Below are 23957 nucleotides of genomic sequence, written 5' to 3' on the forward strand. Positions count from 1 at the left end.
AGGCAGGGCAGGTATCTTAGATGAGTGAGGGAGGAATACGGTTGCATATTGTGCCCAACTTTGAGTTGTTCTTGTAAGCGCTGGCCGGATCCTCTTCTGGATGCCTGCAGCCCCGGGAAAGCCTGTCCCCATCCCCTTTGTCCTTCTTCAAGCTGAGGAGCCCACTGTGCTGTGAGTGGACAGCATGCTGACAAGCCCCACTGGCATCTCCAACTAGACTCCACTCCATGGGCCCCCGAGCCACTTCTTTATAGAAAGAGAGACCTAGGCCGGGAGCAGTGACTCACGCCTATAATCCCAGCACTTTGGGAGGCTGAGGTGGGAGGACTGTTTGAGTCCACGAGTTCAAGACCAGCATGGGCAACTTGGCGAGACCTCATCTCTACAATAAGTCAAAAATTTAGCCGGGCATGGTGGTGCATGCCTGTAGTTCTGGCTTCTTGGAAGGTTGAGGTGGAAGGATCACCTGAGCACAGCAGGTCAAGGCTGTGGTGGCCATGAGTGTGCCACTGCACTCCAGCCTAGGTGACAGAGTGAGACTCCAACCCACCTCCCAAAAAGAGAAAGATTTGTGTTCTGACCCTCAATCAGAATATGGTTGGCTTTTTTGGAAGCAAGTTTTCCTGCTGAAGTGTTTGTGAAAAGTGATCCCAAGAATTACCACCTTTTGCCTCTACAGCTCCATCCATCCTCTCTCACAAAGCCCTTGGGGACCTCATCCCAAATCAACATCTTCATCATGGGGACAGCAGCAACAAGCAGTCCAGTACTCATGGCACGAGAGGATGCAGCTGTCTGCCCGTGTCTCTGACCCTTCTATCAATGGGCTGAATTGCCTTCCCAAAATCCTTATGTTTACATCTTAACCCCAGTGCCTCAGAATGTGACCTTATTTAGAAGTAGGATCTTTACAGAGATAATTTAAGTTAATCAGAGGCGTTAGGATAGGTGTTAATTCAATATGACTTGGGTCCTTATAAGAAAAGGTGATGAGGACACACACACACATTGAGATAGAAGGACAACCATGTGAGGGCACAGCAAGAACGCTGCCATCTGCAAACTAAGGAGAGAGGCCTCAGGAGAAAACAAACCTGCTAACACCTTGATCTCAGACTTCCAGCCTCCAGAACTGTGAGAAAATAAATGTCTGTTGTTTAAGCCCTTCAGTCTGTAGTACTTTGTCAGAATAGCTGACTAATGCAATAGCTTTCTTGCTGTTCCTTGACCACACTCCTACCTCAGGGCCTTTGCGCTTGCTGTCTCCTCTGCCAGGAATGCCCTTCCCCAGATACCCTCATGACGCTTTCCCTCACTTTCTTCCAGTCGCTTTCTCAGGAGGGCCTTCCCTGGCTACCCACTTTCAAGTTCCAACACCCCTCCCACCATCACTGACATACCCTATTCGCTTGCTGTGCTTTCTAATTTTGTTTAGTAACTTGCCTGGATGAAAGGCTCTGATCCTTAGAGTACTATTCAGTCGGCTTGGACCGGTGCACCTCAAGCCACACAACATATCCGTGACACCACAGGCCCCTCCACCTGTTCACAGTCATCCCTCCCTCCCCAAAGTAACCACTCTTCTGATTTCTGCCACCACAGGTTACATTTGTCTATTCTAGAATGTCATATATATAGAATCAGCCAGTACCTATTTTTGTGTGCTTGGCTTCTCGCATTCAGAAAAATATTTGTGTAATTCATCCATGTTGTTGTATGTGTCCGTAGATCATTCCTTTTCACTGCTATGTAGTATTCCACGTGTGGATGAAAGAGTGTTGAGTCATCCACTCATGGAGGGCCATGTGGGCTGTTTCCGATTTTTAGCTATTGTGAATAAAGCTGTTCTGGACATTGCTGTACATATCTTTTAGTCAATTAAGTGTTTTCATTTTTCATGAGTCAACACCTGCAGCTCCTGCTTCATTTTTCTCCACAGCATGAATCGTCATACAATATGTATATATTTTGCTCATTTATCTGGTCTATTGTCTGCCTCTACCCATGAGAACGTAAGCAGGGATTGTTGTGTGTTTTGCTGCCTCCTCAGTACCTAGAACTGTGTCTTACACATGGCGGATGCTCAATAAATATTTGATGAACAAATGAATGAATGAATGAGTGAATGAATGAATGACTATCTTTTCCAAATCCCAACCCCACCAAAAGCTGCTGGAAACTAACTTGGGTCTGATCTTTCTGCTGGTCCTTTGGTTGACTGCACCACTGGCATGCGAGAGAAGAAGAAAGCCAACTACCTTTAAGCAAATCCTCCCCAGCATGTGGACCCCAGGGGGACTCTGCTGTCCTGAGATTCCTGTTCAGAGGAAGAAAATTTCCCCAGCATGGTAAATCTGCTCAGGGCACACTGACTCTCTCTTCTTCTCCAGCGGCAACCGCACGGCTGACGCTGATGCCTCACCATCTTATATCCCGGGGCTGGAGAATGGGCTGCCCCCACCAGTGACCCGAACCTTTTTGCTTCCTTGAGTGGATTAAACTGTCAAGTTTCCGGGTGTTTGCCGAGCGACGGGAGAGCTGCAGACAGTAATGTGGTTTTATTTACAACATAAGCGCTTCAGCAACATCACTAGATTCTGAAAACACAGAACAATTTTCAGCCCCTTGGGGATTGCTAGGACATGATTTCCATAAAAATTAAATATTGATGAATCTTATCTCCGCCAACTTCCCTGCTCTCCCCACCCTTACCCTAAGCTTCAGTGAGAAAGCGCTTCATCGAGAAAAAGAAGAGCAAAGGACCGAAGATAGAAAGGCACAAAAAGAAAGAAGACAGATTTGGGATTGTTTTAATCAGATGAGGGGCTAAAGAGGGAGCCAGTGTGGACACACATCCTACCCTGACCATGCACCTATAGCCTGAGCCTGGCTTGGCCTGTGCCCAGGGCTGGGGCTGAGCTATGTCTGACATGTGGGTGGGCATTCAGCCTGGAGCCAGGTCACGATGCAGCAAGGGCAGAGCTCTGGGTGTCAGGGAACCACAGGCAAAGGCTTGGTCTGTGGCCAAGGGGTCAAGGAATGGACACTCCTCCAGGCAGCACCCCTATAGCAAACCAGCCTATCTGAGCTGCAGCTCCCCCATCTTCATTCCTCCTGGAGCTCTCTTCTCAGGCTCTTCAGGATTACACAGAACTGCAGGGATTTCAGAGATCACAGAAAGGGAAACTAAGGTTCAGAGGCAGGCAGTGAGCTGTCCAAGATGTCCAGTCCATTGACAAAATCAGCCTTCTGGACTCCGAATCCAGGGCTTTGCCACCCTCACAGCTCAACTCCTTGGAGACAAGGACATGGATGCAATGGATTTCTGATGGAATGTGCGAGCCCATACAGAGGTTAGCTCTGCCAGTATCTTGCCTTCAGAGCAATTTCCTTCACTCCAGAGGTAGATCTGGACATTTAAGCTACTGAAAGGAAAGAAGATGACTTCAGGGATGGGGGATAAAGGGCCAGATTTTTGCTTTCAGGCACGTCAGGTTGACTGAAAACTCATCTAGTGATGCTGAGAATGGAGCTGTGTGATATGGAGGGCAGCTGCCGGGAGGTGGAAACAGCCCAAGGCTCATGGTCAGGAACCACTGTCTCCAAATCCCACTTGTGGACTGATGACAGGCTACTGGACATCTCTGAGCCTCCCTCTTATAATCTATAAAAAGGATATAGTTTCATGATTGAGAGCTCTGGCGTCTGCAGGTGTGAGTTTAAATTTAGATGGATTGAGTCTTGGTTTCTCCAGCCATGTGGGTACTCTTGAGAGTAGACATTCAGCAAACATGGATGAACTGAGTCCAGGTGAGGCCAAGAGTCAGCTCTTTACTCTTCTCCATGTAAAGAGCTGACTCATCAGTCTCTGTCTACGTGTCCAGCCTTGAAGTGCTGGCAGCTCTATCATATACTCTAGACAGACACTGTGATAGCTATCCTATGGCTATAAGAACCGGCTAAGTATGCCGGTTAGTGCAAATGTCAGAGTCTCTCCAGGGAATCCTACAGGATGTCTCCACAGGCGATAGCTCTCTGAAGAGTTGAGCTCCTAGACAGCAGACTCACCTAACCCACCAACCTGCCCCCAGATAACACCCTCTCCGTCAAAGCCAATCATCAGACAGAAGAGTTTGTGAAGCACTGTGTGACTCAGAACCACCAAACCATTGGGATGCCCGGGTGCCTGGCTTTCCAGACCTGGGAAAAGACCATCTCCCCATCCTAGGCAGTTTCTCAAACATCCTCCATGCAGCAAGGGAACTAGGGGAAGCTAAATGACAGTGACAATCAAGAGAATACATGCAACTCAAGAGACATCCAAAGGCATGAATAACAAAACGATTTATGTCTACAAAATCACTGAATCCTCATCACTGTCTGGGGAGGCATTTTCACCTCACCAACCCTATCTACCAGATGAGAAAACCAAGGCTCAGGGTTATGTGATCTGACTAGAACCACAAAACAAGAAAGTAGCAGAGTAGGGATACCAACTCAGGTTACTATGACTCCAAAGCCTTATTTCTACCAGCTTAACAAGAATGAGGCTAGGAAACCCACTTCTCAAAATGCATCAAAAGTCTTAAAAAATGTACATATCAAGTGTATATATCCTTTGCCCCAGCAATCCCTTATCCTAATGAAGTAATTATGAGTGTGCTCAAAGATTTACCTTCAAGGATGTTTCTGGCAATATTGCTTATAATAAAACAGCAAAAAGAATAAAAAGGAAATGGTCAGGAGAGGATGGAATGCCAATGAATCATGGAAGGCATGGCATTGTCAAGAAAATGTTCACAACATATTCAATAAGAAAAGGTAACAAATGTGAGAAGGAATGAGCCCATATTTATAAAACAAGTTATATATATATATAATATACATATATGAGAGAGAGAGAGAATAAAAGACCAAAAGGATGTAGAATATTATTAGTTGTTTTCTCTGATGTGGTGAACTTACAGATGAGTTTTATTTTATTTCTGCATTGCTAAATTTTCCAAAAGAGGTATGTGTTACTTCTCTAACTCTCCAAAGAACAAACAATAAGTGTTCTTAGGAACACATGCAGAGTACAGTATCAACAGGTTTACTACAGATTTTTTTATACGAAATTCAAAACAGCATCATATCAGTCACCTACTGGAATGACTATAGAACTTTGGCAGGGAACATTTTTTTTTTTTTTTTGAGTTGGAGTCTCACTCTGTCGCCCAGACTGGAGTGCAGTGACCACTTCCGGCCACTGCAGCATCGGCCTTCTGGGCTCCGGCGATCCTTCTGCCTCAGCCTTCCAAGTATCTGGAACTACAGGCAAGCGCTACCACGCCCGGCTCATTTTTTGATTTATTGTAGAGATGAGGTCTCGCCAAGTTGCCCAGGCAGGTCTCGACCCCACGGGCTCAGGCAATCCACTCACCTCAGCTTCTTAAAGGCACGGGATTACAGGCTGAGGCACTGAGCCCGGCTGGGAAAATTTTTTATTATCAAGGTTCACAAAACCCACACTCTTATAGACTCAACCCTTGGCAAAGACGTGAAATTGCATGTCCCATGGAGACCATGAGTCTACTAGGATAGACTTCAGCTATGGGGATCCAGGGGAAGTTGCCCAGCCGAGAACAAACAGGCTCACATGAATGCATGCTGTTCCACTTCACAGGCAGCCAGGTTAGTACCACCATTAAATGGCCAAGACAAACAAAGACTTTAGAAGAAATGTGAATAGGAAAACATCCTAATGATTAATATTCTGCAAAAAAAAAAAAAAAAAAAAAAAAAAAAAAAACTTAAGACACCCAAAAGAGGCTAAAATAGGAAAAAAACAAAGGCCATCACCTCTCTTCCTCCTCTTCTTGCAACTTATTTATCAGTAGACGCACCAGCAGTTGCCAGGAGAACAAACCTGCGATAACGAGGCATCATAGCAGGTGCAGTGTCACATATTAGTAACCTATTTGCAGGTGGTGTCAGAATTCACTCATCAGCTCCAGTTCCAAACACTGCCATAAACGCTCTCATCTCCTTGAGCACAAATACCAGGCTTCAGGATGAATAACCTTAGATCCAAACTGGTAAGAATGCAGATGTCACAGCTGTCCCCTGCTCACTCCCACCTGGCCTCTAAACGAAGGAGGCAGTGGGCTCCTGAGGACTCCTGAGGACGAGCAGGTTTCCTTCCATTGCCCACATGATCACAGGAAATTAGACAAGACCATTTTCCTGGGCTTTAAAAACACATTACATTAGTCAAGTCCCTTTTGCTGGCAGAGAATCAGATCATTAAGATGCTGATATCGCCCGAAATGTTCTCTTTCTGTCAAACTACACTCTTGGAAGTCCCCAAATCCATTTTCACTAACTGGCAAAAAACAGAAGAGATTTTTATCTGGGGCCACAAACAAGCCTTAGATGGTGCTAAAAAGTGAGGGTGCTACAAGGGGGTCCCCTTCTTTTCCTGATTCCAAGCCCTGCCTCTCACATCTGCTGCTCCTAGTCCCACTGCCCAGCAGCCCTAATTAAGCCCCTAGCCCCCCACCCCCAAGCTCAGCTCTGCCCCATTTAACATTCTACTGTGAGCATTTCCCATCGTAAAAGTCTTTGAAAACATTTTCAATGGCTGTATTATAGTCCACTGTATGGCTGTGGCATAATTTAACCATTCCCACATCATAGGACACTTAAGCTTGTTTTTCAGCCAAATTAGAATGAGATAAAGCTGTCATTGGGACGGCCCTGCAGCCTCTGGACCATCAGCCTTTCTGGAGAGGACGTGCTTGGCACTTCAGAACAGGATCGTACAGCCAGACATCCCTGAATTCACCTCTTACCATCCTCAGTGTTCTGGAGGGAAGAGAGGAATCCATTCCCTGCAAATCAGTCCCTGGCCTCCGTAGGCCTGAGTCAGATAAACTTCCAATCAATTTCACGTTCGCCAGACTTCAATGCTGGAGGCAGAATCTGCTTTTCATCCTCAGCAATAGTTGGAAAAGACCACTGTTCCCCGAAATTCAGACCCATGAGGAATGTGGGCCTTACCCGGGCATCACTGCCAACATAACCTGGCAGGTTCTCCAGGGCCATGCTTCTCAACCGGGGTGGTTTTGCACTCCAGGGGCATTGGGCAATGTCTGGGAATAGTCAGAATTGTCACAACCGAGGGGAGGGTGCCATTGCCATCTAGTGAGTAGATGTCAGGGATACCATCTCTCCCTGTTAAATATCCTACAATGTACAGACAGATCCTAAAACAAAGTATTGTCCAACATCAAATGCCGATAGTTCCAAGACTGAGAAATCTTGCTCCAGGGTAAAGTCAGAATCCCAGCAAAGTCCATCAGGAATCTGCAGAGCTGAGGGGCTAGCAGTGCAGAAGGATTGTGTTCAAGTTATGACAACATTCACACACAAGACAAGGAGAATGAATGGCCGGTCTGGGAACCAAAGGCCATTTTGTTGAGTCAACGGTGTTTTCATTTGAAGGCATGACATCTAGGGCACTGTTTTTGTCCTACCTGGAACCCCTAACTCATAGGTTGACTTCTATGGCAGTTCTGCCAGGGAATCTCTGAGGGTAGCACCAAGAAATGCTGTGCCAAAGAACTCCCCTCTCCCACTAGCCAGGTCAGCTCTCCCCACGACCCCAACCCCTATCCATACCTCATTCTCCCTGGTGGCTCCCACTTCTTCCTTTGCGTCCCCACATCCTCTCATGTGGATTCTGCCCCTGCAGTGCTCTCTCTCTGCTCCAGAACATCCTACCCACAACTATAAAGTGTTCCACCAGTCATACCACCCTTCTCTGCCACACCACCAGTAGCTCCCTCTTATCCACTGAAAAAAGTCAGAACTTTGAGGCAGGCACCCAAGGCCCACTGCAGTTTGTCCCCAGCTGACCTTTTACATTACCCCAAGTGACCCTCCACTTGGGGCCACCTGGGCTGCTTTCCCACCATCCGGTTCCGGCTAGCCAGTTGCCTCCTCTTGGAATGCACTCCTTACTCCCCTCAGCCGCCTGCCAACATCACCCTGCATCCTTCAGCTTCAACCCTTCCAAAGAGTTGAAACCTCTTGCCTTCCCAGCCTCCTTCTGAGCCTCCTTTATACTCCTCAGGCACTGATCTTACTCTGCCACAGGTCAGAGTCACCCTGCCCATGGCTTTACCCACCATAAGAGTCAGCATATGTGTTTTGCCAAGTCCCACTCAATGTGTTCTGCCAAGACCCACTTCCAACTTTAAAGCTGGAAATGATGACTCTGTTCCTCACAGCTGCAAAATTCTGCAGCTCTAAACAATGGGACTCGAGGAAACGCCCCCTCCCAGCCTCATCCGACAATACAGAGGAGGCCAGGATAAGGAACAAACGTCAGCACGGATTCCAACCCTGAGAGCACCAAGGACAGAGGCCGTTTGTGAGAACCCCGGATGCCCTTTCCATGTGGTTCTGACCCAAACAATTCACAGCTGCACTGGCCAGAGCTGAGTAAATGGCCTGTCCTTGAAACACATAGTGAGGAGAAATGGATGAGGTGCTAAGGTGCAAAATGGCACAAGACACTGAGGCAGTGGGTATCTCTTGGCACATGCTCCAATGTGAAACTACAGCGATCTGGATTTGTGCCAGTAAACATGAAGAAAGGCTGAAAATGGAAGTAGTAGAGTCTGGAACCACCAGGCAGAACTCTCGGCTCTAATGGGCTACCCAAAGGGAGGTGCTCAAGAATACAGGGGCATCTGCCTAGGATGATGCTTTGAACCCATACTCCCCAAAAGAAGGATAATCAGGGTGGCTTGTCTCCCACACAGGTCGCTGACAGGGGTGTGAAATGAGTATGACCTTTGCCAAGGGCAGCTTGGCAAAGTTTACCAAAATGACAAAGACACATAGTCACTGACCCAGTATCTCTGAGGAATTTTTTCTTACAGATTCACGCACCCAAAATGACATGCATACAACACATGGGTAGTCACTGTGGCATTGTTTGTCAAAGCAAAAGACTAGGAACAGCATAAATGATTAACAGCAGTGAACTGGTTAAATAAATTATAGGACATCTGCATAACAGGAAAAAAGAATGAGAAAGCAATTTCTGTTCCAATGTGGAACAATTTCTGAGACAGACTGTCCAATGAAAAGTTCAGTGCAGAAGAGTGTGTGTCTTTCGTTCCCATCTGTGGGTTTCTAACAGGACAAGCAAGGATGCAACTGCTTGAATATTCCTAGTCTCCCTGTGAGTGGACATGAGAAACCAGGACAATCAGCTGCCTCCAAGGAAGGAAACAAAGGAGAAAAGACAGAGTGAGATGAAGACTTCCCCTCTACACCGTTTAGTATCTCTTTAACATGCTTCACGTGTACATGTTACCCATTTAAAACCAAAGTGGAACATGAAGGGCTCACAGCCATGATAGCTGCCCCTTCCCTCCCCTCCTCTTCCTTCTCACCTCTTCTGTCTCCCCCTCACCACACCAAAAGGCAGCAGTGTGTAGAAGCAAGGGCTGAAGCAGCTAAGCCTGCTGCTCTGTGCCTGCATGGGAAGGTCCTCAGCTCGGTGCACCTGCCCTGCCTCTGTAGCCAATAGGGATCTGAGCATCTCCCCTCGTGGATTAAAGCAGATAGCCTCTGGGAAGGCCCCTAACTCAGAGCCCAGCACACATCAGGGCAGCAGTAGGCTGCCCAAGGGAGACTTGTCTTTCAACAGTCTAGACCAGCAGAATTCCTTTGCTTCCGAGGACAGGTTCCCTCCAGGGAACTGGTCTGAGTTGCAGGTGCGAGGGAAGCCCTGAAAAGGTAGTTTGTCACTCGTGTGCATAAGCAGGGTTGGCAGCTGAGCAGGCATCCCTGCTGCCTCTACCCATCACTCTGCTCCCATGATGGGGAGAGGGGAAGAAGAGGTCCCCGGGTCAGATGTCTGCAAATCAATAAACTGCCTTCTTGGCTCAATGCATTGTGTTGTGGGAGCCCCGACGCCCAAGACATCCTTGGAAGTGGCTTCGGAAATGCTGGTGATGCAGGAGAGCTACTTCAAAGGATGCACTTGGGCAAGAAGTAAACGTGGATGAAAGGCTTTGTTTTCTACCCCCTGGGAGGGAAGCATCCCCAGAACTTGGAGGGGCACAGGAAGCAGGAAGAGGGCCAGGGAGGGGGCAGCAGAGAATGCACTGGCTCCAGTAGGTCCAATCACATCTGTTCTCATTGAAGCCCACCCTCCTGCACCCTTCAACCCCCCAGCAGGCTATAGATCTAGTTGAGTTCAAATCCTAGCTCCACTTACTGGCTGTGTGAACTGGAGCACACTGTTCAACCTCCCTGCCTCAGATTCCTCACCAGCAAAATGAAGATAATTGTAGGACCTAGCCCATAAAGTTGTTAAGAGGATTCCATAAATTAACACATATAAAGCACTTAAAGTAGTACGTGGCATGGAATATATGATCAATAAATGCTACCTTCTGTTGATCATCATCATCTTCGTTATCATCATAAGGCCCTCCTCTCTCCTTAGCCCTGTTCTATTACGCTGCCAAGTAGATGGCCACATTGAGGCTACTGTACCCCAGCACATTTGGGCCAGCCACAGGCCCCAGCCTACTGCCATCCAGGGTCATTTCCAGAGCCAAAGCATCACCCCAATCTGGAGCCTGCTAGACTCCAGCTCGAGACCTCAATGCTCTTTGGATACAATCTGCTGGGTCTCCCAAGCCTCACTTCACATACTCCCAGGCCTACCTTTTGCAAGCCTCATCTGGCCCTGACCAACTGTCCCCACTCCAGAGTTTGCATACAATGCAGGGACAGTGTCCTCTGTGCCCAACCCAGCCCTTGCACAAAATCACGTTCCATTTCTCAACCCAGGCTGAACTAAAGGTGCAGGTGTGACTATGGCCCTTGTGGTCGGACCCACGACTCAACGCTGTCAGTGCAAATAACAGAAAATCCATTAGCTACCCCCAAGTCCCAAGCCAGCATCATCTTGCTTCCAAACCAAGTCAATTTAACATCTGACACTTGTGCCAACAGCTCACATCCAGAAAGGCACTCTCTTTTTCAGCTTACAGCCCTCACTGACAATTCCCCACCTAGCCTCACTTCACCGACACAGGCGACGGGCTCCTTGCTGGCACCTCTGTGACATCTGGTGCATGGTCTGCCTCCCTCCCACACCTCTGTCTTCAGCTCCTGCCCTGGCAGTCAGCAAGGACTCCCGCAGACAAGCATGGGTGTCTACCCCCTCTCTGAGGACCACCATACACACTGGATTATTAGAGGAAAAGGTAGTGAACGTAACAATGGCCTTACTTTCTGGGAACAGAATCCGGAGCACATCTCCACCGTCATGTTGGCCTGGATCAGGGAGTCAGGGAAGGCATGTGTGATGTTCTCTGGCAGTTGGAAACACCCACGGTACGTGGCAGTCCGTCCTGTGGGGGAAGAAATGGGTCTCTCGTGAGAAATGGTACACATGGTTATTGCCTGTCACTAGGGAAAGCACTGGTTTTGGATCCTGAGACAGGTATAAATATATTTGGCAGGGGCAGGATTCAGATCAGGGAGGGAAAACATCCCTGGAAGAGGTGTGGTCAAGCCAAGCTCCTGAGAGAAGCTAGACATCAAGACCTTGACTGCACAAGGTCACCAACAAGGGGCCATTTGGCTGAAATGGCTGAGTTCAGGTCTTTCTTCTCCTGACAGTTCTCTGGGACAGTGGCCAGTCATCCTTCCTTCCTTCCTTCCTTGCTCCCCTTCTTTTGTCCTTCTCTTCCTCCCTTCCTTCCTTCAACAAATTCGGATTATGTATCTACTACGTGCGAGATTCGGCAGTAGATGACCAGAGTCTGATATTCTGGAAAATTCTGCCTTTCCAGAACATGTGTTAACAAAAGTAGACATGGAAATCTAAAATCCTGCCACACCCCCATGGAGTCACACCACTGCTTTGCTTCTTTCTCAAGGAGTACTCCCACTCAAATTCTGAGAGTACTCCTCAAAGCCTGTGTTACAAAGAAAGCCTCCTGTCAAGTTGCTCTCCAGACCTCCAGGTGAAAAAGTCCAGCTTTCCAGCTGGCTTCCTTGGTGCTCAACAAAACTTCTGGACTGTTCTGGTCCCAATGGTTCATATTTCTTCCAGACTCATCAGCGTTTCTCTAGATGGCTGCATGATTCTTATTCCTTACTCCTTTCAACACATGTTCTCCCAGGACTCAACAGTCTCCCCACCTCCAGCTCTCTCGACCTATCAGCTTCCTGGTGAGAGCAGAAACCTTCCCATCAGCCAAAATCTGCCAAGCAGAACCAAATCCTGGATCTGAAAGCCCATTCCGACTGATCACAGCACCAAGGGTCCACACGTCAGGGCATGGCCTATTGGGGCACAGATACAGGAATGCATCCTGGTATGGGAAAACAGGTTGGGCTTAATTAAGTGCCTGGGATCAAGTCCAGGTACTGCCACCCACTAGCTCTGCAACTTTGTCATGTCATGGACTCAGACTCCCCTTTTCCTCACCTCACCCTTTTCCTAGCCTAGCTCCTAGAGTATACAGCCTAGCTCCTAGAGTTATGATGTGCAAAGAGCACTCACATGCCGACCCAGATGGGGCTGTCTCCCTGCAACCATGTGCCTGCCCTGGTTTTTGGTGTCAAGGCCAACGGTAATGGCTAGTGCTGGACTCACAAAACTCTTTCCTGTCCTGTGGCATGATTTGACCCCAAAAAGCAAACATGTCTATGGACTGGGTGCTGGTCCTTGGCCGGCTCATCTGCTGTGGGACAGGCATGGGGAGAGTCAGCAGGGGAGGCAAGACTCAGGGAGAGTGGAGTGATCTAGGTTCCAGCGAGTCCCAGGTCACAGGAGGGACAGCAAGGGGCCATGTGGCCCCCAGAACAGAGCTCCTAGGGGGAGCTACATCTGGGTCAGCCCTGTGTTCCCTGCACCCAACCCTGACCCTGACGCAGCAAGTGCCACTACGTGCTGAGCTACAAATGAAGTGGATGAGATAAAGCACATGACGGCACTCCACCCACTGCAACAGGTGGGTGACATGTGAGCTGCCCCTGCACTTCCCTGATGCGACTGTCAGGGAACAGATTGTCACCTAATGCAATCTATTCCATACCCTTCTCTCTCGCTCCCCGGGTGAGAGCCTGAGGGCCACTTAGGGCAGAAAATGACACCTCCAAGGTAAAGACATCAATGACCTGCTCTGAATCAACCTCTGATTCCAACCTGGGGAGCACATTCATGGGTCTTACTCCTTGTGAATGCTCCCTGCCAGCCAGAAGCTGCAATTTACAAATGGTGGTCACCTGGTCAGCTCTTGACAGAGATCCTGTCAGCTCATCCTCTCCAGAAGGGAGCAAGAAGGCAAGGGCCAATCTCACAGGGCGGGATCCACAGCCTGCCTGAAGGGATGGCTATGACACCCTTTTCAACATTAGATATGACAGCAGGTCTAGCTGACTCAAGATCTGGGGCTGGCTTGAATGATTGGACCATCTGTCCCTTAATCAATGGGCCACCTGAGCAAAACAACTGTCTCTGAGAACCAATTATTGAGCAGACAGAAGGGGCTGGTAAGGGCAACCCTGAGTCGACACATAGGCCTGGTCTTACTGGGGGCAGGGATGTTGTTTGAACTGTAAGAAATGAAAGCCAGTGTGGGACAATTTGGTTTTTGGGGAGTCCATTTGGATGCCCAAGTGACAGGGCAGGACTCTGTGGACCACAGCAAACTCCTGTGCCTTGTCAGGACCTGGTGCAGAGTAGGTGTCAATGAGTATCTGTTATTGGCCTCATTAGTGAATCCTTAAACTAATAAGTGTACTGTCAGTGTCTCTACCTGTGTCACCACTGTCCCCTCCAGACTCCCTGGCTCCCAGACACATCCTGAGTGCAAGAAGCACCTCAGAAGCCCTGGTCAGCTGGGGCTAACACAGAGCGGCTCTCCCTGGCACTGTGACCCCAAGGCAGTGGCCAGTCAGAGTTGGGCTTTAAACTCTCTCATGGTTCTCAGGGCTGGGCTTGCAAAACTCACTCATTACCAGGAGAATCCTCCCAGAAAAACCTCTCTGAAGTCTTAGCTTTTGACCTGCCACCTCTTTACGTGAGTTCTACTGCATTCTTGAACTCTTCCATTAACTCTCCTGGAGTCCTGCTATTGGGACCCGGCCAGGGGTAGTTGCATCCATAAGTCACTGCACCTGGATGCTGGGCTCAGCTTTCACCACCACTGTCCCACCCTTGCTGGTGGCGGGGGAGGTTGCCTCCCAATGCATGCTCTGACTCCTTCCCAGCCTGCTGTCCCAATCATGGAAAGGACAGCCCCCCCCCACATATGCAGAAGTGGAAAACCTAGTTTTATAAAGGAGCCTTCTGTAATTAGATTAAGTGAATTTGAGCTCATCATCTCACAACAAGGACAAACCTGGATTTCAGACTCCTTCAGCTGAGGCCCTTCAGGAGCCATCTCTATTTGATGGTACTTTCTGTTGACATTCTTGGGAATGACAGCTTAGTTCCTCTCATGGTTGACTATTTTCTCCCAGGTTCTATCATATTGAATTGCAAACTCAGTATACAGTGAGAATCTACCTCTGGGAGCCCCTTCTTCCTGGTTGATGGCACAGCTCTCAAGAGGGACCGCCAGAGCCCAGAGCCAACTTTATATTGAAGATTTCAGGTGGATAATGTACACTTGAACCCCCAAATTAACACAAATGCAGGACTGTGGTTACAAATTCTTGGAAGACTTTTTTTTTTCTAACCTGAAGCTCAGGTCAAAACAGACAAACTTTATTTCTATCACCCTGAACTGGTGGGTGGTATTCTTTTTTTAATCTAAACTTTCACTAATTTATACTTCAGTGAAATTCAAGTCCACTTTATACAAAAGTTTCAAGCCAATTCCCTGCCCTGAGAGACCCAAGGTCTTCTTCCCTAAACCTAAACCGAATGGCCAACCAGACAGGCAACTTACCTCTGCTGAGACCCAGTGTCTTTTTTTGGAGTCGAGATCTCACTCTGTCACCCAGGCTGGAGTGCAGTGGCATGATCACAGCTCCCCACAGCCTTGAATTCCTGGGCTCAGACAATCCTTCTGTTTCAGCTTCCCTAATAGCCGGGACTACAGGTGCATGCCACTATGCCCAACTAATTTTTCTTTTCTTTTCTTGTAGAGACAAGGTCTTGCTATGTTGTCCAGGCTGGTTTCAAACTCCTGGGCTCAAGTGATGCTCCCACCTCAGCTTCCCTAAGTGCTGGGATTATAGGCATGAGCCACTACCTGGTCCACAGTGTCATCTTTAACTTTTTGCTCTGTGGTTCTTCATTCCCTCTTCATTTCTAGACCCAGGATCACCTTACTTTCTTGCTAGTTTAGCTATCTGTTTAAAATGACGTTTGTTAAATTTCATTCAACATTTCTAGGTGTTTTGCAGCTAGCGAACTTTCAGATGATCTGGTCCACACCATTGCTAGAAATCTAGGTCTGTCTCTGCAGTTTACAAAAGAGACTGGAGCCCAGAAAGGGGAAGTGAACAGCCTGAGGCCACTCAGCACCTCTGAGGCCTACCCAGGCCTCCTAATCAGTCTCTCTCCCTCTCTCTCTCTCTCACTCTGGATAAAGAAAGATGTGCCTCAGTCATAAACTCAAGCACTTGCGGCTTTGATGGACCCTAGCCCCATCTTCTAGCCTGCCAGGATCCCGTCCAGTGAAGGCGATAGGGAAGGGAGGGCACAGGTTGACACAGGTCCCATCCACGTAGTTTGGATGAGGGGCCGCAGGTGAGGAGCAGTTGGGGTGTGAGCGACAGACAAAGCTCAGGGAGGGGATGGCACACTCACGCTTCCTGGAGGCTGGCTGCAGCTCGTCCACTCGGTACACAGAGAGCCGGCCCATAGCCCCACACACAGAGCCCTTCTCGCCCTTGCACTCGTGGTTACACTCCTCCAGCCCGACGCTCATCGTTGGGAGCCGGTTCCCACAGTAACACTCGGCACCTGCCTCCAAGCCGGCGTAGACATAGGACCTGCAGGGAGACAGGGCCCGGGTAAGTCTGGACCTCAGCCCAGAGCTAGGGCTGGGGTCGGAACAGCAGACAGGTCCGGATCAGGCAATGGCAGCTGGATCTTGGGGTTACGGCTGAACTTGAAGCTGAGGTTAAATGTGGGTGAGGAGGCTGGGACCACAGTCATCAGCACATGGCTGGCCTTAGGGATCTGTCTCCAGTCAGGCGGAAGGGTCATCTGGCTAAGTTCAGGGAACAGTCTTTCCTTTGGGATTACACAATTTAACCAGCCCCATGGGTCTCCCTCTTGTTAGCCCTGAGCTTTGCCTCCTAAGGTGCCATCCATGGTTCAGGTTACAGTGGGTCAAAGTCAGTGGTGTGCTGGGAAACTGGCTCTCAGCAAGGGAAAGTCCTTACGTTTGCCAATTTCTGTGGGGTAACCACTCCACTATAGATGTTTCGAGCTACCAACATTTGTAATGGGCTTATAACCATTCTAAAAATTTAACAGTTAGTTCTCATGGGCCAGCCATGCACATCACTAGTCAGAAGCACCTGCCACATGTCACATCTTGTTACAAATTGCACAGTCCCGGTCTCCATAGCTATTTCTTTATCTCTTCTTACCCAGGTATAAATTGGAGTAAGAAAAGATTAGCAATGGAACCTGTAACGCGTTATACAGGACTGCAACTGTGGAAAGTGGAAAGCATTTTCAAACTCCCTTCTCAGTGGGCCTAGAAAAAGCCCACACTGGCCACCTGAACACAGGCTTCTAGTCCCTGTGTGGCTGCTTCCTAGTTGTGAGACCCTGAGCATCATACACTGACTCCATTTCCTTAACTGTTAGGAGACTACAGTGAGATGGTGGCATCCTCAGTTCTGGCTTTATCTTGGCTCTACATCTTTAAGTAAGGAACTTGTCTTTCCTTTCTCCAGCCTCAGTTTCTCCATCTGTAAAATGGGGATAATTAATCGCTACCTGACAGAGTGTAGTGAGGATTTATATGACACAGCAAAGGTGAAAGAATCTAAAGTGATAGAAATAACTGAAAAGGGCAGTCTGTGATTGTTTGACTCAGCTCTCTTACACGCACATGTACACACACACACTGCGAACTGTGGTAGCCCTGATATTAGGAGCCATTCCCTGGCATACAACAAGTATCTGGCAACTGCTTAGGTGACCGGGCAGTATCAGAAAAAAAAAAAACTTGGTATGAACACAAGACAGAAATACTTTTCCTAAAAGAGTTGGAAAGATCCTCTCAGAGAAATCTAAGTTTAAAGCTCTTTATTTTATTTAAAATATATGAGTAAACTGAGGCCCAGAGAAGGAAAAGAACTTGCTAAAGTCACATGGTGAGTTCCTGTTATAGCTGGACTGGAAGCCACATCTCCCAGTACTGGCCCAGCAACCATGCCATCTGCCAACAAACCTTCTTTCTGCTGGACAACTGGGATTTGAGCAACAAGGTCTCATTACATGATGATGGCCAATGGGCAGCAAGGTAGGCCCTTTCTCAGGTCTGTCTCTTGACCTTACTCCCAGTGGAGCTGACAGTCCAGGGCCCCAGCACTCACCGCTCGGCACATGCGTCTTGGCAATGGGAGACGGTCATCTTTCTCAAGTCATAAAACACAGCACCTTTCAGAGTCCTCTCGTGACCATCGTCACTAAAGCAGCCAATGTATGTGCCTGCAGGGAGGGAAGCACAACTAAGACCGAAGGCCTAAGAGACAGGGGGTAAGGCTCCAACTATGGACTCAGCCTTAGGAAAAACCAAGGGAACCTCTCTCTCCCTGGCCAAGGACCCTCGCAGCAAAGCCCAGGGGAAGAGGGCCACAGTCTGACCTCCCCTCAGTGCTAAGGCAAGTGGGCATCTGACGCCTCCCCCTTGTTTGTCTCCTGCCCCTTTTAGTGAATCGCCCACTGCACACCAGGACAGTCCTGCCAGGCACCTGGTGTCAGCTGACCACTGCTTTCTCCCACCACCCCCAGCTCTAAAGTTCCATGGAGGTCAACCCATCTGGCAAGTCCTCCCTCCCTAGGCTCAGCGGGACCTCTCTGCCTCTGCAAATGTCCTGACAGACACATTCTGTTGCCTCCTTGTGGGCCACAGGGAAGACGTTAGTCTGATTTTAGGTAATTTAAGGAAGATCTTTCAAACAGGAAGAGCTAGTTCAACAAAAAAGTCTGTTGTCCTAGGAAGCAGTAAGTCCCATCACTGCAGTGTGCACACAGAGTCTGCTGGAGTGTAAGAAAGGTGTCCTGCATGAGAATCAACAGGGCCAAAGAACCTGGGTGCATCCCTGGAAGGGGACACTGGGGACATGCCACAAAGCAGTGGCAGTGTAAACCCAGCTACTCACGTGCCAGAGAGAGTCTGTCATAGTCCTACCCTGTCACCCCAAGGGAGGGAGATGTCTGGGAGCACGCAGATACAGTAGGCTTGTCAGTGTCATGTGCACCAGTGTTTTGAAGGAGCAGCAGGTTGGGAATTTGCAAATACACCATCACAGTCCCCAAGCTGTGAATGCACATCCACAATAACTGTGCTGAGATCTGGATCAGGCACCTGTGATAAAGATGCTGCATATCTCCCGGAACCTCCGCATCCAGCTCCTCTTGTCACCTGTGGAGCATGCCACAGCCACCAGAGAAATTAGGCAGTGTCTGGAAGTGGCATGCCCAAAGCCTCCCAACAGTCCACTGGCTCCCAAATGGTTTCTTAGAGAGGAAGAGAGTCCTGACATCTCCCAGTCTGGGAGCTCCCTAGGGTGGGGGAGGCTCCTCTTTATTCCTGCTAAGACCTGGCCACAGCAGCAGCATGGGGCTGCCCACTAACGGGTCTGGAGGAGTGGGTCTGCAAACCACCCACTTCTGGGATTATCAGGAAGTAACTTTTCCATTAAATCTCTTCAGCTCAATCACTTCAATTACCTGTGCCTCAGTTTCCTCTCCTATCCAGTGGGGTACATGCTCATCCTCCCTGCCTCAACTTGCTCGAGTTTCTCTCTCCTGCCCTGCATTTGGGCCTGTCCTTGCTCCTCCCTTACAGCCATCCTTGGCTTCCTGCCCATCCTTGGAGGCTTAGATTTCTGACCCTGGCCATGCCAGCCTCCTGCAGCCTCCCCTTTCTCTGGATTCTTGCATGTTACGCCTGAAAAATGTGTCTGTCAACAAAACACTTGTCATTAACTGTTGTTAAAATTTTTTTAGCTGGGCTCGGTGGCTCAGCCGTAATCTCAGCACTTTGGAGGCCAAGGTGAGTAGACTGCCTAAGCCTGAGGGTTCGAGACCCACCTGGGCAACTTGGTGAGACCGTGACTCTACAATAAATCAAAAATTAGTCAGGCGTGATAGCATGTGCCTGTAGTTCCGGCTACTTGGAAGGTTGAGGTGGAAGGATCGCCTGCACCCAGCAAGTCAAGGCTGTGGTGGCCAGGAGTGTGCCACTGCACCCAGTCTGGGTGACAGAGTGAGACTCCAACTGAAAAAAAAAGGTTTATATCTGTGTGTCTTGTCTCTGCAACACAACTGAAGGCTTCTAGAGGGTAGAGATCACATCGCCACCACAGCTGGCTCACCAGGGTTAGGCACAATGTCAGTGTCAACACCTGACTGTGACCAGTGGATTAAAATCCATACAGATATGCTTAGAGGGTGCAAAGGCAACAGCAGAGAGACCTAATGCAAGGAGGGGATGACCTTACGGACTGTACCAAGGTGCAGTTCCCAGGGCTCTAGCTTAAGAAGGCAAAGCATGAGAATGAGCAAGATTGTGGGAGACTGGACCTCTCACCACATCAAGCCCCAAAGGACCCAGAGACCCTAGACCAGAGAGCACCAAGGCTGAGAAGGGAGCAATGACTATCTTCTTCACTATCTGCCAAAGAATCTGGCCCCCTGCCAGGCTCTAAGCCTCCTGAGGCCACCTTCATCCAGGGATACCTGTCAGCACACGTGACCACACCCAGGGGCACATGCTCCCCCCTCTGCTGCCCAGACACCCTGCCTGGCATGCATCTCTTCCCTGTCAGACTCAAGACCACTGTGGCCAGAATGGATGGCTGAAGAGAGCAGTCACCCCGTCAGAGACAGTGGACTTGTCTCCTCTGCCTGTCTACTTAGGAAAAGAAAACTAACCTTTGAGAAATTTCTGATGGGTTTCTCAGCAAAGACGTTCCATTACAGCTTCCAGTGAAACATCCAAAGCACAAGCTTAGGGATTGTTAAACATTTATCACTGTAGATGGGAAATTAACCACAAAGTTCTCAGGGTGCTTGGGCTCAAGAACTTCCAAGGCTGAGACTGGCATGTCACATTTCTGAGGGAGTGGAGAGAAACAGCATTCGGGAATAGGCTGACTTAGTTCCAAATCCCAACTCCACCACTATCTGGCTGTGTGACCTGGGATGCACAGCTTCCCCTCTCTGAGATTCAACTTCTTAACCTATAAAATGGGAATAGGGTGCCAATTCTATGGCGTGATTGTGAGAATTCCATAAGAAAACAAACACAAAATGTCTAATGGAAGACTTGGTACGTAGTAAGTACTTGGCAGTGGTTGTTCTTATTGTTAATATATTGTTATTAATAATGAAAACATTTTAAATCACTGTGCTTCCCTGAAACTTGTATTCTTCATCATTAATATGGTGATAGCACCACTTACATAGTAAGGCTCCTTGAAGATTAAATGAGATAACAGATGGATATTCATACAAAACAATGCTTGGCACGTAACAGATGTTCAAGTAAGTAGCAGCTATTATTATTCTGATCCTGCACTCTAACCTGAGACATGTGATGGATGGATTGGTAAATATTAGCTGAATAATTAGCACATTAATAAAAGAGAGAAAGAATGCTTTCAAGCAGTAAGGCTCCAATTCTTCTGAAAGCAGGGAAGGGTGACCCATGACCAGCTGGCCGTGGGGTGGAGCTGACCGGTGTGGAGAGGGAGCCCACAGCCTGGCTGGCCTCATCTCCATGAGAAGCAAGGGCCTGAGATGCAGGGGGCCCCTTTGTGTGTGAGGAGGAGGTGAGCTCTTTTATCTGGAAACATAACGAATGGCTTTTCTAACTCCCTGACAGAGGCGAGAATGTGCAGAAAAGAAAGAACTTCCGAGGGTTACACTGGGACAAATTCCGAGGCGGATTTATTACTTTCAGCTGAAATGGAGGCATTGCATTATTGTCTGTGACTCTGCATCTGTTCATTTGCACATCAAAATGGACATGCCGTGAGGCTATTAATGATGGCTTTGAAGATATTGGAATGTCTTTGGAAATTACTATCAATAAAAAACAAACTGGCTATGTAGAAGTTACTATTTTTCCCCTAGTAAACTTACTGACATTTTATTCCATTATGGATGTTGTCCAAGGTATAATGAAATGCTCAGTGATTGATGGAGCCTCCGCAGCTTCCGCGCCCTGCCGGATCCCCTTTCAGGAGGATGGCGGGCTGCCCGGGCCACAGAGATGCCCGCTTTGTCTGCAGCCCCAGCAGCTGTCCCGAGGGCCAGGCTGCGGGCTGATCCTACACCAGTTTGGCCCGCCTGGCTTTAGAGGACCCCTGGAGCCCTTCGAGGGGAAGGGGGTTCTCAGAGGACTTTTGGACCAGCACTCTACTTTCCTCTGTTCTCTGACGTTCTCCAGCCATGAAACAATGCAGCCTCCCCCAGACTTGGTGTTCATATTGTGCAAGGGAGAGCAAGTTCTTCCTTAAATCCTGGGGCATATTCAAAATATCAACAACCCATGGGGGGCATGGACCATTCAGAACTGTTACTCTTCAGCACTGGAATCACATTAACCTTTTACTTGGGGAGGTTTGGGGGTCGCTGAGGAGGCAGTCAAGGTACAGAGGGCATCCTAGGGGCTCGACACAGTGACTGTTTATCAACAGACAGTATTTCAATATTTCAGCAACTGATAAGACCATAATGGTGTGTAAAGTTGAATATCAGTCCTGCTCACATCTAACCACAATCTCTCTTGCTTTTACTCTATGCTCCTCCCAGCACTTCTTTAAGTTGCTAGGGGTAACTGAAAGTAAAGAGGTGCTTACTAGTTCCTTTAGACATACTCTACACACAGGGATATAGCTAGGTTACCCTGAGCCCTCGCCTCTGCTGGTCAGTTATGAAGACTATTTCTTTATAGCCAGTCCACAAGCCCTTTGCACATACCACTAGCATCCCTCAGTCATGCGCCAGAGGAATCATTTGACTCTACTGACAGACTGAACTCCTCAATGGCACAGTGAAGAGCACACATGGAGACATGCGAAGTGGGTTCCTGTAAGTGTGGGATGAAGGGAATGAAGGAGGAATCGGGCCTAATCTGCCCAAAGTCACAGGGTTAAGACGTGGCAATACCAAGAGAGGAAGGAACCCAGGTCTGTTTTCAAAACATGTACTCTTTACCCAGCTTTCTCTGAAGAAATTCATGTTTACTTCTGTGTTCTACTCTGGCTTCTGAGTCATTTGTACTTTATTTATATATTGTGAGTTGGAATCTCACTCTGTCACCCAGGCTGAAGCGCAGTGGCATGCTCACAGCTACCGCAGCCTCGACCTGCTGGGCTCAGGTGATCCTTCCGCCCCAGCCTTCCAAGTAACTGAAACTACAGATGCATGCCACCATTCCCAGTTAGTTTGTGTGTGTGTGTGTGTGTGATTTATCGTAGAGATGAGGTCTCACCAAGTTTCCCAGGTTGGTCTTGAACCCCCAGGCTCAGGCAATCCTCTTGCCTTGGTTTCCCAAAGTGCCTCCCACACCCGGCCAGTCATTTGTACTTTAGTCTAAATAAGTTGCGCAGAAAAAACCTGCATAGAGACTCAGTTTCTTGATATGCTGGGAACAGTCAACAGACATCATACCTGTGTAAAATGAGCAGCAGCAGTTCCCCATGTCTCCCTTCTCACATGCAAGCTGGCTGAGGAATACTACAACAAGGGCTGTGACCTAGATGATTTCTGAAGAAACTTCCTTCCATGGAGACAAGAACCTACAACCCTCCAGTCTTAATTTTACCAGGTTACCAGCCATCCTATGAAGGAAAGGATAGCTTGGGCTCCTTTCTCTGCCCTGGAACTTCTCATCATCCTGAAAATAAAGCCAAATTCCTAGGCCTGGCACTCATGGTCTTCCCTAAGCCAGGCCCTGATGCCCCTTGGGCATTACCTCCTTTTATATTCTGCTGCATGGTACTGTATGCTCTGTCCACATTCTTTTTTTTTTTTTTTTTTGAGTTGGAGTCTCACTCCGTTGCCTAGGCTGGAGTGTAGTGGCACACTCATGGCCACCCCAGCGTCGACCTGCTAGGGTCCACCTCAGTCTTTCAAGTACCTGGAACTACAGGTGTGCACTACCGTGTCCAGCTAATTTTTTGATTTATTGTAGAGATAAGATCTTGCGCCAAGTTGCCCAGGCTGTTCTCAAACCCGTGAGTTCAGGCAACCCTCTCATCTTGGCCTCCCAAAGTGCTGGGATTGCAGGCTTGAGCCACTGCACCCAGCCCACACTTTTTACTATCAAGTGAGCAGTTCCTCTTGTGACTTCGAATACATGGCAAAACAAGGTAGTGGCAGAGATACTGAGAAGTTGAATGAGCCCAGTCCCGTCCAACAGCAACGTCAACACTTTCTGGGTGCTCACCAAGCACCAGACACATTTGCAGGACGCTGCAGAGAGAGTCTGCATAGTTCAGTGTCAAGAGTTCTAGTCTGGAGCCAGGCTGTGTCCCCCTGTTGGCAGTCAGCAGGGTGACTGTGGTAGATCCTGTCGTGTCCCTCCCATGACCCCCAGGCCTGCCCCTTCCAGCCTGCACTGGAGATGTGTACTCTACTCTGGCTTCTGAGTCTCCAGCTGCACTAAGCTCTGGCTGCCCAGTGGTAATGTGCTCAGCACACAGTCTTTTTTTTTTTTTTT

At 48.6% G+C, this 23957-nt stretch overlaps 1 protein-coding gene across 1 annotated transcript in view; it reads right to left on the reverse strand.

Moving 5' to 3' along the window:
• The window catches only part of WSCD1 (WSC domain containing 1), a 42383-nt gene that overhangs the window by 15857 nt on the left and 2569 nt on the right, over positions 1 to 23957 (reverse strand). The window contains exons 3-5 of the mRNA XM_008057861.2: positions 17596 to 17710; positions 15848 to 16032; positions 11305 to 11426 (exon numbers count right to left, since the gene is read on the reverse strand). Of these exons, the coding sequence (XP_008056052.1) occupies positions 11305 to 11426; positions 15848 to 16032; positions 17596 to 17710 (422 nt within the window). The remainder of the gene's footprint in view (positions 1 to 11304; positions 11427 to 15847; positions 16033 to 17595; positions 17711 to 23957) is intronic.

The sequence above is a fragment of the Carlito syrichta genome, unplaced genomic scaffold (assembly GCF_000164805.1).
Source record: "Carlito syrichta isolate Samal-C Ts95f unplaced genomic scaffold, Tarsius_syrichta-2.0.1 Scaffold303143, whole genome shotgun sequence".
Taxonomy (NCBI): domain Eukaryota; kingdom Metazoa; phylum Chordata; class Mammalia; order Primates; family Tarsiidae; genus Carlito; species Carlito syrichta.